General features: G+C 34.9%; 1 protein-coding gene across 28 annotated transcripts in view; it reads left to right on the top strand.

The window, feature by feature from the left end:
• The window catches only part of LOC125673758 (androglobin-like), a 60,814-nt gene that overhangs the window by 34,912 nt on the left and 11,400 nt on the right, over positions 1 to 14,502 (top strand). For 13 of the 28 annotated variants that reach the window (XM_048910547.2, XM_056157823.1, XM_056157821.1 and 10 more), the window contains 21 exons: positions 602 to 743; positions 979 to 1,093; positions 1,202 to 1,261; positions 1,865 to 2,155; positions 2,295 to 2,388; positions 2,468 to 2,618; positions 4,066 to 4,161; positions 4,711 to 4,816; positions 5,303 to 5,341; positions 6,301 to 6,514; positions 6,737 to 6,800; positions 7,209 to 7,235; positions 8,174 to 8,305; positions 10,010 to 10,049; positions 10,223 to 10,396; positions 11,067 to 11,111; positions 11,391 to 11,544; positions 11,743 to 11,857; positions 12,207 to 12,374; positions 12,562 to 12,703; positions 12,960 to 13,058. In XM_048910547.2, coding sequence (XP_048766504.2) covers positions 602 to 743; positions 979 to 1,093; positions 1,202 to 1,261; positions 1,865 to 2,155; positions 2,295 to 2,388; positions 2,468 to 2,618; positions 4,066 to 4,161; positions 4,711 to 4,816; positions 5,303 to 5,341; positions 6,301 to 6,514; positions 6,737 to 6,800; positions 7,209 to 7,235; positions 8,174 to 8,305; positions 10,010 to 10,049; positions 10,223 to 10,396; positions 11,067 to 11,111; positions 11,391 to 11,544; positions 11,743 to 11,857; positions 12,207 to 12,374; positions 12,562 to 12,703; positions 12,960 to 13,058 — 2,468 coding nt within the window. The remainder of the gene's footprint in view (positions 1 to 601; positions 744 to 978; positions 1,094 to 1,201; positions 1,262 to 1,864; positions 2,156 to 2,294; positions 2,389 to 2,467; positions 2,619 to 4,065; positions 4,162 to 4,710; positions 4,817 to 5,302; positions 5,342 to 6,300; positions 6,515 to 6,736; positions 6,801 to 7,208; positions 7,236 to 8,173; positions 8,306 to 10,009; positions 10,050 to 10,222; positions 10,397 to 11,066; positions 11,112 to 11,390; positions 11,545 to 11,742; positions 11,858 to 12,206; positions 12,375 to 12,561; positions 12,704 to 12,959; positions 13,059 to 14,502) is intronic. The other 15 variants (XM_048910536.2, XM_056157815.1, XM_056157819.1 and 12 more) reach the window with 13 other exon arrangements.

Here is a 14,502-nt window from a genome sequence, read left to right as displayed (position 1 = left end):
GATCACTATATCATGTCACTGGTGCATGTCACGTCTAGTGAAATAATACAGTGTCCTAAAAGAAAGTAGGATGCTTGAAATAGTGAATGAAATTAAACCTGCTTGTAAACACAATTTGCAACATTTAAAAGCATGACAAACAGTGTTAAGTTTATGATGATGCATGATTTTTTTTTATAGACCACAGCAAAATTTTACATGCATGTTAGGAATGTATTTTATAGTGTGTCACCTGCATGGTTCAATAATGATATTTTACCCCAATCTCCAGATTTCGATTAACGTGATAACAATTTACCTCCTATAACAAATTATTATAATGTGAATAGATAACGTCAGATCTCTGTACTTTTATTTTGTGATGACTGCATTATTATGTGATAATGGCATTACTGTGGGCCTGATGTCTGTACTTTTATCATGTGATAACTGCATTATTACGTGATAATGGCATTACTGTGGGCCTGATGTCTGTACTTTTATCATGTGATAACTACATTATTACGTGATAATGGCATTACTGTGGGCCTGATGTCTGTACTTTATCATGTGGTGACTGCATTACCGTGGGGTTGACATGTGTGAGCGCTGGTTTTTGTAGACATGGACACATTGCTGAGGTGTGGGATTTATTGAAATCCTCCCTCCCCGAGTGGAAGCTGCCCCTCCAAGAGTGGGAGAAACAACTGCTGGCTGAGCAACAGGAGCAGGAGAAAAAGGAGCTGGACAGTGCCACGCCTCATGTAGGTCAAAGAATGAAAAAAAATGTAAAGACCACATAAATGTGAAAACAGTGCATACAGTTAACAGTTCTTATCAAGGGTTACGTTTTTCTTATGGAATATTTTTATATGGAAGCAATGGAAAAAAAGGTGATCTGTCATAGCAACTATCCCGATAAGATTTTCTTTAGGTTTTGAGGATTTTCTATTTTGTGTTGTTAGATAATTGACCTTGTTATGATGGGGAATTTTACAGGATATGACAAAAGATAATTTGTCTGAAAAAGATGGGGCGAAGGGGGAGAAAGCTGAGAAAGCTGACCCCAAGGCCAAGGATGGGAAAGACAAGGGCAAAGATGCAAAGGATAAAGGTGAGGTGTCAAGGAGAGGTTGAAGGTCACCAACATAATGGGATGATGATATTTGTGTTGAACTTGAATGTTTTTATGTTGATTGAAAATAACATTTATTTTGGACAGGTGGAAAAGACAAAGATAAGAAAGGTGGAGATAAAGACAAAGGGGCTAAAGGAGCTGAAAGTAAGAGACATTTATAGAACTATTATATCTAAGTGTACTGTAAAAGTGGAAATTAGACATGTTGTTAATTGTACGAATTAGTTAAGTAGCCCCTATGCAAAGATGTCGCTACGAAGCCAGTATATCTCTCAAAGAGATGTACAAAGCATGATATGCATTGAATATTTACAGGAAAAATTATGTCTCTTTCCCTGTTTATAGAATATTGATGCAAAAGGATTCGTTAAAGTTGACTTTAAGGTGGTTCACTACACCTTGAAAGAGTTTATCAAATCAGCACGAAATGATTTAATCATGAAAGATATGATGATATGTAATAAGTACATATGTATAAAAAAAAAAAAAAAAAAAAAAAAAAAAGGCAAAAAATATGCAAATTTGGAGAGACAAAAAACGTTGATTTTCAAAATTTATTTCAATCTATAACACAAAAGACACTATTGGCAGATTTCCGGATCTGTGAGTCAGTACACAGATTTACAAGCAAATCAATCAATACTAGTAATGAATCGCCATCTTGTGACATAGTATCATAAGATGTATAAATCTTGATGTAGTGAGCTACGTTAATGATTGTTTAATGATTGTTTATGTGTACTACAGAGGAGAAAACAATGGATGATATTCCTGTACCTGATAACCCGGAGGTGGTGGTGTTTGCCACATACTGGAGTACCCCCAAATACCCAGTAAAGGTATCGGTGTTGGGAGAGATGGCAGATGCCAGTGAGAAGCTGAGACAGAATGGTCTCTCCCATATCTACCCCCACCCTGTGTGTATCACTCAGACTCGATCCTGTCCCTTGGAGCCACCCCCACCCCCAGAAAAAATTCCTGCCTGGAAACTGATCCGACCAAAGAAAAAGAAGCTGGCTCCGTCGGATGAACCAGTTTGTAAGTATAAGATGCAGTCTGAGAGCCAAATGGAATGCAGAGTTGTTTGCCATGTCATAATTGATTAGTCCAAATGATACTAATGGGAAAATAAAACATGACATATTGTATATGATTCTAAAGTTGGTTCTTATTTCAGCTACTCCTGAACCTCCAAAGCCAATTCAATGTTTGGAAGTCACATCGCCTTTCTTGAACTACAAAGTCAGTCCTGTTCCAATTCCAACAGACACGTAAGTTTAAAAGACAATATTTCCTTGTTTTCTGCTTTCATATGTAATTTTGCTATTCAGCATTGTTTTGCTAATACAGAACTCGTCCAAGATCTTCCTTGTCAAGGGGAGGTACTCGCTCACGTCCAGCAACTGGTAACATCAACCAGATTGAAGAAACTGATGAAAATGCACCAGAGCCAGAACCGAAAAAGCCTGAACCAGAAAAAGAGGAACCACCAAAAATGGAGGTAAGTGCTAAAAAATTATCAAGTACATTACAAGCATACTACCAGACCATGAAAACCTGCACCATTGGAGCTGTCAATCAATGGTAGCTGCTCCCATTCTTATCAGAGAGCACTACAAAGATCAACACCAGCAGGAGAAATTCTCTACCTCTTACTCCTCCCAATTTGTTTGGTGTTGTAATGTCTTTAACCCATATTGTTGTTTGTGTCTATTTTGTGGTAATTTTTGTATTGTAATTTAATTACAATTTTAATGGCATTTGGAGAGTTTTGCTTTCCTAACTAAATTTTGGTTTGAAATGAATTTATATGTAAAGCTGAAATAATTGTTGTTTTTTTTTACAAAGATTAATCTGCATTGAATTTGAATAATCGGTGAAAGAGAATTTGATTTTTGTGTCTAATTTACTTGTTTTCGTTGTTTCCAATCATTCATATGCATGCTATTGTAGAATTTGAAAGGCATGTTGTTGAGAATGCTAGATTGAACACACAGTGAAATTTACCTATTACATGTTTGAAATATATCTTGTTGGATAATATCCAGGATTCAAATCATAATGTTCAAATTGAGCAGACATTTGAAATAGAACTTTAACATTTATAAAACGTATTAGGCCGATCTCACTGTGTACAGTGTTATAAGTGTTCATAGATGATAACTTAAAATGGAAATTTATGCGTTGAAAATTCTTGTCCAAAGAAAATGCTTTAGCCGTGTTTGTGATAAGATGTGCAAAGTTTTGACCATATACCTAGTTTTAATGTCTAGTGTTGAACCCAACAGCCACTCCCACGATTGTTGCTCAACAACATTTAATGGATTTGTATTATTCAAAGAGGGGGAAAAAAATGTAGGAAAAAAATAAAATTTTATGACACTTCAGTGATAGCACAATAGTTTGTCTTATGTTCCATAGAGAAATTTTACTCGTATAGAGACATCACCAGGTGCAGGTGAAGTACCACAAAGTTAGACCTAGATGCTTAGCTCTCAGGGTTGTAGTGTTTAGAGTTCTTTAATGTGCCAACCGTATTCTTACTTCTAAATATCGAGTGTTTGGTGAGGAAGCAATCTCTACCTATGTTTACGTCTTTGGTTTGACGTAGCCATGGCACAGTGATCTCCAGTTACATAGCGAATGCTCTACCACTGAGCTACCATGACTGGTGATAATACATTAGATATCATTTTGTAAACTAAAAAGGCAAAAAAACCCCAGATGTACGGTATAATATACATGTATTTAAAAATACCAGATAACATAACCTTCAGTTTTATCTGAATAACCATTTTTGCTCTATTAACAGACTGTTAACTGTTATCGAAATACACTTGATGAAGAACTACATAAATTTCCATTTTACAGTATTAGTTGTACATAACAACATATTCCATGTTCAGTGCCTTAATTGTTTGGCTTTTTTGTTGTCTCGTACCCCTAAGGAGCCCCCTCAAATTGTCGAACCAGAGGTCAAACCATCCACCCCCAGTAAGGAGAAACGAAAGTCTCCCACTAAAACCAAGGAGGGGAACAGGGAGGTAAGAGCATTAGTTAATGAAACAAATGTAAGGGGAAGTAAGCAGGTATATTTGGGAGCACATGTTGAGGAGAGGATGAAATTTATGTATGGTAAGAAATGATTTTGAAGACGTGTGACATTAAGAGAGCGTAAATATTTAATAAAGTTAGAAAAAATCTGTAAACAGATAATTGTTAATATTATAGTGTTTGTTATGTGGAAAATACACCTGAGATTTGAAGGTATAACTTAAGTTACCTTTTACAGATTTGTAATTACCAAATTCAATCAGTTTTATCTTGGGCAGGCGTATTTCTTGCTATTCATTAATATCCTGTAATTGTTATCTCTATGACAAACCACCCTACAATCCTACTTTTTGGGTCCTGTATCAAGCATGCTGCACATGTAAATCACATAGAATATTTATAAGTAGTTTAGATCTGTAGAAAAGGAGTACATATACTAGATAGTGGAAGATACTTACATTCAAATAACACATCATGTTAAACTTTGTAAATCTAGGACAGGATTCATTGTTCACGATTTTCCCATTTTTTTTCTCCAGGCCTCTCCGAAAGGTAAAAGAGCGAGTTCTGCTAAGGGAGAGAAGCCAAAATCTGCTGGTCGACCAGATTCTAAAGGCAAGAAAGAGGAGGAGAAACCAGCCAAAGGTAACCCTGCCTCCACTACACCCCCACCCTACTTATTTGTGACAGATGGTGGTACATCTCTAGTCATACTTAAATGTAGAAAGTGAACTAGACTGTGCACACAACCCACGGCAATTTTTTTTTTAGTAGCGATGTTGCTGCAATTTCATCACATTTGCACAAGAATAATATTTTAATTTGTCATCATGTCATTATACTGGTAATTTTCATGAAGAAATATTTTGGGATCATGAAACTTAATTTTATTTTCCGTTGTTAAATAGATTTTTAAAAAAGGGTTGTTGCTAACATTTATTTTATTTATTTACATTGTATTTGTTTATTCATTTATTTTTATTGATTTTAATTAATTTTGTCACTGTTTTGTTTTATTTAATTTTTTTTAACAATCAAATGAAAATAAAGCCATGATTTAGATTTTCACTTTGCCAATACCTGTGTGTAGCTTTTTATCTTATAATGAAGTCGTATGCTCCTTTCCTGCAGTCGAATCCGTCAGTGGAGAATACGAAACTTCACCACCAGGTTTTATCTTACACCATTATCATGGCTATTCTTATCTGTTGACTAAACATCTTCCTAACTGATTCCAGAAAAGTGTGATTCTTAAAGCCTGTTTTCATCAACTTTATTTGAATTTAATTTTCTCAGCTGAGTTCTTTAATATCCTTCAAATGGTAACAGTTTTAGTGGAAAATCTTCAACTAATGCATGCCCCCTAAGTTTCGGCTTTGGATTTAACACTGTCAGATCAGTTACATAGAAGACTTTTAGTCAGCATAATTCATAAGAAAAATTTGTAGATGAATTAACAAGGAAGCCAATGAAAATAACTGCATTTCATAATCATTTGTGGAAACCAGATAACACTTATATAATCTCAAAAGGAATTTGTAGCTGCTGACAAAAGATTTTAGTCAATTATAATATCTGTAGTCAATAGTAGATTATTTATTACTAAATTTGGCTTTTGAGGTTTTGTAAATTGATAGAAGGATTTCAGATAATTTTATAGAAAATTAGAAATGTAGAGGATTTTTTTTAGCTTGTTCAATGGTGCTTTGCAGGTCGAGTCTACCCCAAGTTTTTTTCTGTTGTAGAGATTAGAGCCCAGCTATTATCCCTGCTAATTACTTCAGCTCAAATTATATGTACTTAAGAGATTTTTACAGATTATACAATTAACTTATCTAATGTAGTATATTAACCTATTCACTTTAGTTATGATAATAATCTTCAACTTCAGTAAAGAACTATGTGTAAAGTTTTGTGGGTTTTTTTTCTTTTTTCTTTTTTGGTTGTACATATATAATGACTTTTATTAGAAGGATATCAAAACAGTAAGTTAGAAGCTTCAACTAAGAATAACAGAATTCATTAATTTTCTCAATGATTAAAAATGTCACATATATTTTTAAGTATTTACTAGTAGATTATGACATATCTTAACATTAATGCATGTGTGTTTCCCTGAACTGTTTCAGCCACTCCCCCTGCTGCAGCCCAGCCCCCACCACCCAGTGATGGTGGAGGATTTGCTCCACCTCCACCCACTGACCCTGATGCGGTGCCACTAGAAGGGGGAGAGGAAGGTGCTGAGAAACCACCTGAGCCCCAAGAGGAGCAGGTCATCAATGAAGAAGCGGCCAAGGCCAAGAAAGTGTGGATGGACTTTGACATGTTCTGTAAATGCTTCAAGTGAGTTTTAGATAGACATAGATATGATCTGTAATTGCAATAAATAAAGTCTGGGGTAGATTTTAACATGATCTGTAAATGCTTCAGGTAAAATGTGGGGTAGATTTTGACATGATCTGTAAATACTTACAGTAACTTCTAGGATATATTTTGACATTCTAATGCTATTTTTGTCAGTAACTTACAGCTTAACTGTATACATACATGTATATCTGTTTTCAGGACGTTGTACATTTATCACAAGCCCCATACATACAAGTACAACCACAAACATGCAGATCTCAAGGTAAGAGGCCAGGTGTTGTCTCACCTGACCAGGTGTTCTCAGTGAGTGTTCATGAGTGTGCTGACAAGCTAGGTGTTCAGAGCATTTGACAAACTATTTTTAAATGTGTGCAATGAGATGTGTTTCTACTTGTGTAGTTTTAAAAAGATAATATTTTGCATTTCATCTTTTAGATACATGCACCAACTTTTTAATACATGAGACATCCTTGTTAATATGTTTAATGTTAAGTGTACACATGTTTTAAGAGGTCAGTGTGCACCAACTGAAGGGTAGAAAATTCCATAAGTTTGAGAACAGAAATTTCTCTTAAGATTTAAAGATAGTAATAGCAGTTTCATTTAAGAAAAAAAATAATATCTTAGCAACAGAGTTAAGTGTTTAAAGTTGAATCTTTCCTTACCGCAGAAGCTGGAGAAAATTTACAATATCCAGGTTTGTGAGGCAGTGTTTATTCCCCCTTCTGTTGATATTGTATGACTGCATGCCCTGATGTATACATCAGTCTTTGTATATCTATATTTTGCTAGCTTAACACTGTATGCCAAGGCAATGGCAATGTAAGTCCTAGAGACAACTGCATGCTGCTCAGTTTCAGCGATTTATTTGGTTTTCAGTAGATACATGTTAAAGTCAGTTTGATATGATGCTATTTTCTTTTTGGTTGTACTTTCCTTGGTTAAATTCCTTTAAGTTTTTTTTTTTTGTTGTTGTAAGTTTGAATTTTGTGTAAAAATTCTTGTTTTCTGTAGAAGTTTTGGGTGTTTTGCTCCTCAAGCTCTATCAAACTCTGCTAGACCTTGCAAAATTTACAAAATTAAGAAATCGTACAAACATAGGCTTTTCAGTTGTCCTGTATTGCATGATTTCCATATACATGTAAATGAAAGCAAGATATAAAATTTTCAGCTGATGTTAATCTTTAGTAAGATGTTGATACACTAACCAAGTAGCTCACAATGATTAATAGAATGGTCATGAAGAATTTAGATATGTAGGAAGCAAACAACATTTTGCATGTAGGATGTAATACAAGTACAAGTTAACAAATAATTTAAAATAAAAATCTGATGAAATTGGCTTGACGTAGAAATAAAAAGACTTGAATATTACGTATATCCGCTTATCTTGCAATGGTGACTAGTACATTTGTTCATGTTATCATGTATTTGCTATTTTATGACAAATTTGCTCAGTAATGTTTTAACAGTGTGATTATAATGAAATTTAATTATCTAATTCAGTGAATAACAGTTTTCAAATTTTCTGCACTAACTAATGAAAGTTTGAGATTTCCAGGTTCTGACAGGGAACATCCAAAGCCCAAAGCTACATTTTTCAGTGTCTGAAATCTGTACTGACTATTTTTACAGAGTGTCACACAGGCGGCTGCCCCGGTAGGCAAGGGGGACAAAAAAGGAGGCCAGGGAAATGTTGGCGCGGTAAATACCTCCAAGACCGCTCAAAACCCACCCGCGCACTCTGCACACTCCCTCTGTAGTGGTGTGAGTATGTCTCCGTGGACACACTTCACTGCACATGTAGTCCCACCAAGGCTCTTCCCCTTCCGTTTACCGTACTGTGTCTTTCCTGTTATGTATTTTTACTTTTGCTTTTTAAAATTTAGTCAAATCAGATATCTTAATATAAAGCTGAAATTAAATGAACTTAAGATTTACAATTAACATTCTTTAAATTCTTTTTGTAATAACCTTCCTTTCTCACTTTTTTGGACCTAATAATCTGATAAGGACCCGTTAGAAACCAAGAGCCTTGGAACTGCACTTTCAAAATGAAAAAAAAAAAAAATGATATTTAATAACATATTTTAGATTTACATCCTAACAATAAAAGTTAATTTTGTGCATAAACAGATATATATTATATATGCACATTTTATTTTATATATACACATGTATTGATCAGAATATAATGTACTAATTGCAGACAGGAGTTTTTGTAAGAGAAAGTTTTATATTGAGGTCTATATCTAATTTAGATGCAGAAAAAGAAGAACAATGTGTAAATGAATTAGCTCTCGATCCTAAATACTTTGATAAAGTTAAATTATAAGACTGCAGTGAAGTGCCCACAATCTGTCTCCTCAGTCTTACCCCGCTTTTGACATATCCTGTAGATGATAAACTGCTCTTTGCAGATCTTGCTATAGCTTTTGATCTCTCCTGTAGTCAATAAACTATTGCTAGCAGGCATAGCTATAGTTTTTTACCTCTCCTGTAGTGGATAAACTGCTCATAGCAAACCTTGCTATAGCTTTTGACCTTTCCTGTAGTTGATGAACTGCTACGTAATGTAATGGTAGCTCCCCTACTATAGTATTTGACCTTTCCTGTAGTTTATAAACTGCTAATAGCAGTGATTGCTACAACTCTGTATCATGCATTTTAAGTGGTCTCCTTCAGGACCCTAGTTGTCTTGAAATTTTGTTTCATTATGTGAGCTTTATGTGTAACCTTTATTTTGATATTGATCAGAATATATTTTATTAAAGTACTGTTACAATAATCGAATGGAGATCAAACGACCTGTGTGAAGTTGAGGACATGGGGTACTTAAAGTCATTTATATCAAAGACATTGTAGCATCTATCAGAAATAAAATACAGATTTCAGGCCAGATTCAGAAATCATCACACGTAATGTGTGGAATTTTCAATTAGGTCACTCTGGTTTTGATTGAATAAATGTACTGTGCACAAAAATGGGTTGGACTTGGGGGTGTGTCTTGTTTGTTTACAAGCTTCAATTTTTACTAACAGCTGTTGGATGTTTTGAATCAAAATGCGAGAAAAAGTAGAAAGTCTTGGTCATAGGCATCAAGATTTCAGTATTGGACACTTAATTTCATTGTTACTTCATTGTCACTCACATCATTTTCAACTAAGTTCAGATTTTGTGATGTCACTGTTTGTGTTCATGTATATTTGTTTTCTGTTTTAGCTTTCTTTTTATTTTATTCTATTTTTCTTATAATTAGAGTCTGAGCTATTATTAAGTCTGACTGGAATTTCTTTTTGACTTGATAAATATATGGGTTTATATGATATCAATTAATTAAAGGGTAACAAATTGAACATTTTATGTTTCTGAAATGAATAACTTGATTGTTTATTGTTTTTTAAAGAGACTAATTCAGCCATAGATTATGAAAGACAAACGTTTTTAAACTTGAATTTTGTTTTTTTCTAGGGGGGAACCATTGCCGATGAAAGAGCACCTCATTATCTGTGTATCCTTTGGTTCGATAAATACATAATAACACTGTCACTGGCCAGCGGTCATTTTTTATGCATGACTTGAATAGATTAAATTTTCATGGCCACATAACAAATGATGAACTTTTTATTAATATGTATTTTTATAAGTAATTAGACAAGGTTTTCTTTCCTTAACATTGTACAGTTGTGGACAATCTGAAACCCACAGAAATAGTTGTTTGCTTCTCAGCACTGTCCCGCTGGCATGATCCCCCTCCCCAGGGGATCGAGGAGGCCAAATCTCACGTAAATCTGAAAGGGAAGAAGGGAGAGCAGGAAAAAGAACTGACCACGGTTACCAGCAGCAGTGTGATGGAGGGTTAGTATTTCTTTGTTAGAATCCCAATGTTAGATTTAGTGTTGGTCAGGGTGCATCACTGGGGAAGTCTACAAAAAATTTTACTTCAATATTAAGTAAAGATATACATCCCCACTCCTCTAGCCTTATATGTACCAGTAAAGAACTTGATATTGTGTGAAACAGTTGCTGTTAGTTTAATACTAGGAGAAAGTTTGTTTAGTCGTACATGTAGAAGATATTTTGGACAGTAATATATAATCATAGAAATTTTGTGTTGTGTGCTATCACTGTCCTAGTCTCTGACTTAAAATATGTGCATGAATCGTTATGTGCATATTGCTTACTAGAATGACTCATCTGCAGGTATTCCTTGTAATTACAAAGTGCCAGTTTATATTTGTTGTTATTGTAGTAATTGTTACTGCTTGCCTTTATTAGTGTTGAATTAGAACAGGTCCTGCAGTCTTTTGTTCCTATTGTCAGTAAATGTAAACTTTCTCTGAAATGTGGGATCCTCTGATTACTAGATTTGTAATTAATGGTAACCCAGCCCCCTTAATGGTTTGTCCTCAGCCCCATCTATAATCACTTGTTTACAGTAATTCACATAGTTGTCTAGTAAAACCATCCAATCACCACTTGTTATTGTGATGTAATATGTTTGTTTGGTCATTGTTAATGCTCTCAGAGGAACCACCTGATATTAAGGTGGATCAAGACCACAGTATGGAAGGTAAGGGCAGACAACTCAGTGTTATGACAATGAACAAGGGCGGACAATTCTTAATAACTGTACTTGAATTAAACCTCGGTGAGGGTGTGTGGTTTGATGTAAATGTAAAGTAATTGATTACACTAACTGTCTCTGCAACATAGTACCAGGAATTTGAAAAAAAAATAGTTTAGATGTCATTTAGTTTTGATATTTTCATTCAACTCTTTTCAAATGAATATCATGTTGTCTATGCTTTTATTTGGGATATTGTGCACTAAGTGTGTGACTTGTTTGTAGGTTCTATAGTTGGTGAATCTAAGCTTCCCCCAGTTGTGACACCAGGTACTCTGGTTGCTGAACCGTACTCCTGGAAGAGTCTGGTGACAGGACAACCGATCCTAAGGATTAGGTCCACGGCCACCAAGGCTGCTGTTCTCAATCTACCTGCTGGGTAAGTCCTCACATTCAGACAAGACTGACCTCTTATTAGTGGCTTTTTCATGTACCAAACAATATACCATTCAGCATATAGATATGAATTTCAGTTCCAAGTTATTGGTTGATGCAGAAACATTTCTTTTTGCATTATGTATGACAAACCACCATGCATGTACAAGACAATGAGTATGAATTTATGGTATTTCTGTAGGCGCCATGTTCTGAGGTTCATGATGTCCGGGCCGCTAGGTTACAGTGTCCACTTAGTGTCCACTGTTCCCTTTGTGTTTGGTAATGAGGAGGAAGTCATGCCCGAACTCACAAAGGTAAGGTCAAAAGTGAAAATTCTCAACTGTCCAAACTCACAAAGGTAAGGTCAAGAGTGAAAATTCACAACTGTCCGAACTCACAAAGGTAAGGTCAAGAGTGAAAATTCACAACTGTCCGAACTCGCAAAGGTAAGGTCAAGAGTGAAAATTCACAACTGTCCGAACTCGCAAAGGTAAGGTCAAAAGTGAACATTCACAACTGTCCGAACTCACAAAGGTAAGGTCAAGATTGAAAATTCACAACTGTATTCTAGAGTTCAACAAAGAGAACACTTATTTTCTTTTTACTAAAAGGTGTGTAAACCAAGCTTTTATAGAATTTGATGTTTTTCTTTTTTGTGTGCAGGAGAGTTGTAGATTTGTGGACAATGCCCTTCAAGTCATCAACAGCATCGGAAAGTGTATCAACACCTTTACGGACACCGAGTCCTTCAAGAAGAACTGGGAGGAGTTAGTCCATTATCACTGCCCCTACAGAAACGACAAGCTCATGTCTAAACAGCACCACTTTGAGGTAAGATTTTGGATATATTCATTTGTAACAAAAGCAAAAAGTATTGGAGATTTTTCTCAACCAGTTGACTAAATTGGAATATAAAGATCATTGATGTTATCTATTCATAAGAGCTTAGACTATTGAAAGTGATGTGCAGAATTCTACTAGATTTGGAATTGTGATATTTTTTCCTTTCTGTTTGTAGGTGTTTAACGATGCCTTGTACAACATGCTACGTAAATGTCTCAGTGATGTGGCCACTCCAGATATAGCTTTTGCATGGAGATGTTTTACATTTGATTCTACAACTAAAAATATCCTGGGACTTCCTACCAGTAGTCGACCAGGTCTGTTTAGATTTGTAACTAAGTCAATTCAAGTTTACGTAGATGAAAATGCTGTAGGAATATAATGGTAACTGTTTTTAGTAAGGAGATGTTTGAAACTTACAACTTTGCATGTTATAATATAACAAACTATGTATAGAATAATTTAATTGCATGTTTGAAAGAAGTAAGTCTTAACGATATTGTAATAAAATTAATCAAGGCATGTACTGTAAGTCATGTTTAATGAACTAACAAACTGACTTAACCTTACCAGGCACTGCCACAACTAGTCACAGAGGATCCGCTAAGCCCCCGGGCGGCGGGAAGGACAAGGAGAAAGAAAAAGACAAGGGGAAACAACAGCAACAACAGCGTAAGTGTAACACAGTAGTCCGTCTATTGTCTACTACTGTTCTCACACAGTAGTCTATTGTGTCTACTGCTGAGCTGAGATAGTGATATTTCTGTGTGTTTCTCACAGTGTCTATTTTGTCAACTGCTGAGATAGTGATATTTCTGTGTGTTTCTCAGTGTCTATTGTGTATACTGCTGAGATAGTGATATTTCTGTGTGTTTCTCACAGTGTCTGTTGTGTATACTGCTGAGATAGTGATATTTCTCTGTGTTTCTCACAGTGTCTATTTTGTCTACTACTGAGATAGTAATATTTCTGTGTGTTTATCATAGTGCCTATTTTGTCTACTACTGAGATAGTGATATTTCTGTGTGTTTATCATAGTGTCTATTTTGTATACTACTGAGATAGTGATATTTCTGTGTGTTTATCACAGTGTCTATTTTGTCTACTGCTGAGATAGTGATATTTCTGTGTGTTTATCATAGTGTCTATTTTGTATACTACTGAGATAGTGATATTTCTGTGTGTTTATCATAGTGTCTATTTTGTATACTACTGAGATAGTGATATTTCTGTGTGTTTATCACAGTGTCTATTTTGTCTACTGCTGAGATAGTGATATTTCTGTGTGTTTATCATAGTGTCTATTTTGTATACTACTGAGATAGTGATATTTCTGTGTGTTTATCACAGTGTCTATTTTGTCTACTGCTGAGATAGTGATATTTCTGTGTGTTTATCACAGTGTCTATTTTGTCTACTACTGAGATAGTGATATTTCTGTGTGTTTATCACAGTGTCTATTTTGTCTACTGCTGAGATAGTGATATTTCTGTGTGTTTATCATAGTGTCTATTTTGTATACTACTGAGATAGTGATATTTCTGTGTGTTTATCACAGTGTCTATTGTGTCTACTCTGAGATAGTGATATTTCTGTGTGTTTATCATAGTGTCTATTTTGTCTATTACTGAGATAGTGATATTTCTGTGTGTTTATCATAGTGTCTATTTTGTATACTACTGAGATAGTGATATTTCTGTGTGTTTCTCACAGTTTTCTGTCTATTGTGTCTACTCTGAGATAGTGATATTTCTGTTTGTTTATCATAGTGTCTATTTTGTCTACTACTGAGATAGTGATATTTCTGTGTGTTTTTCATAGTGTCTATTTTGTATACTACTGAGATAGTGATATTTCTGTGTGTTTATCACAGTGTCTATTTTGTCTACTGCTGAGATAGTGATATTTCTGTGTGTTTATCATAGTGTCTATTTTGTATACTACTGAGATAGTGATATGTCTGTGTGTTTATCACAGTGTCTATTTTGTCTACTGCTGAGATAGTGATATTTCTGTGTGTTTATCACAGTGTCTATTTTGTCTACTGCTGAGATAGTGATATTTCTGTGTGTTTATCATAGTGTCTATTTTGTCTACTGCTGAGATAGTGATATGT

The sequence above is a fragment of the Ostrea edulis genome, chromosome 3, assembly GCF_947568905.1.
Source record: "Ostrea edulis chromosome 3, xbOstEdul1.1, whole genome shotgun sequence".
Taxonomy (NCBI): domain Eukaryota; kingdom Metazoa; phylum Mollusca; class Bivalvia; order Ostreida; family Ostreidae; genus Ostrea; species Ostrea edulis.
Note: the sequence above shows the minus strand (reverse complement) of the source record. Positions and strands in the feature narration are given on the sequence as shown.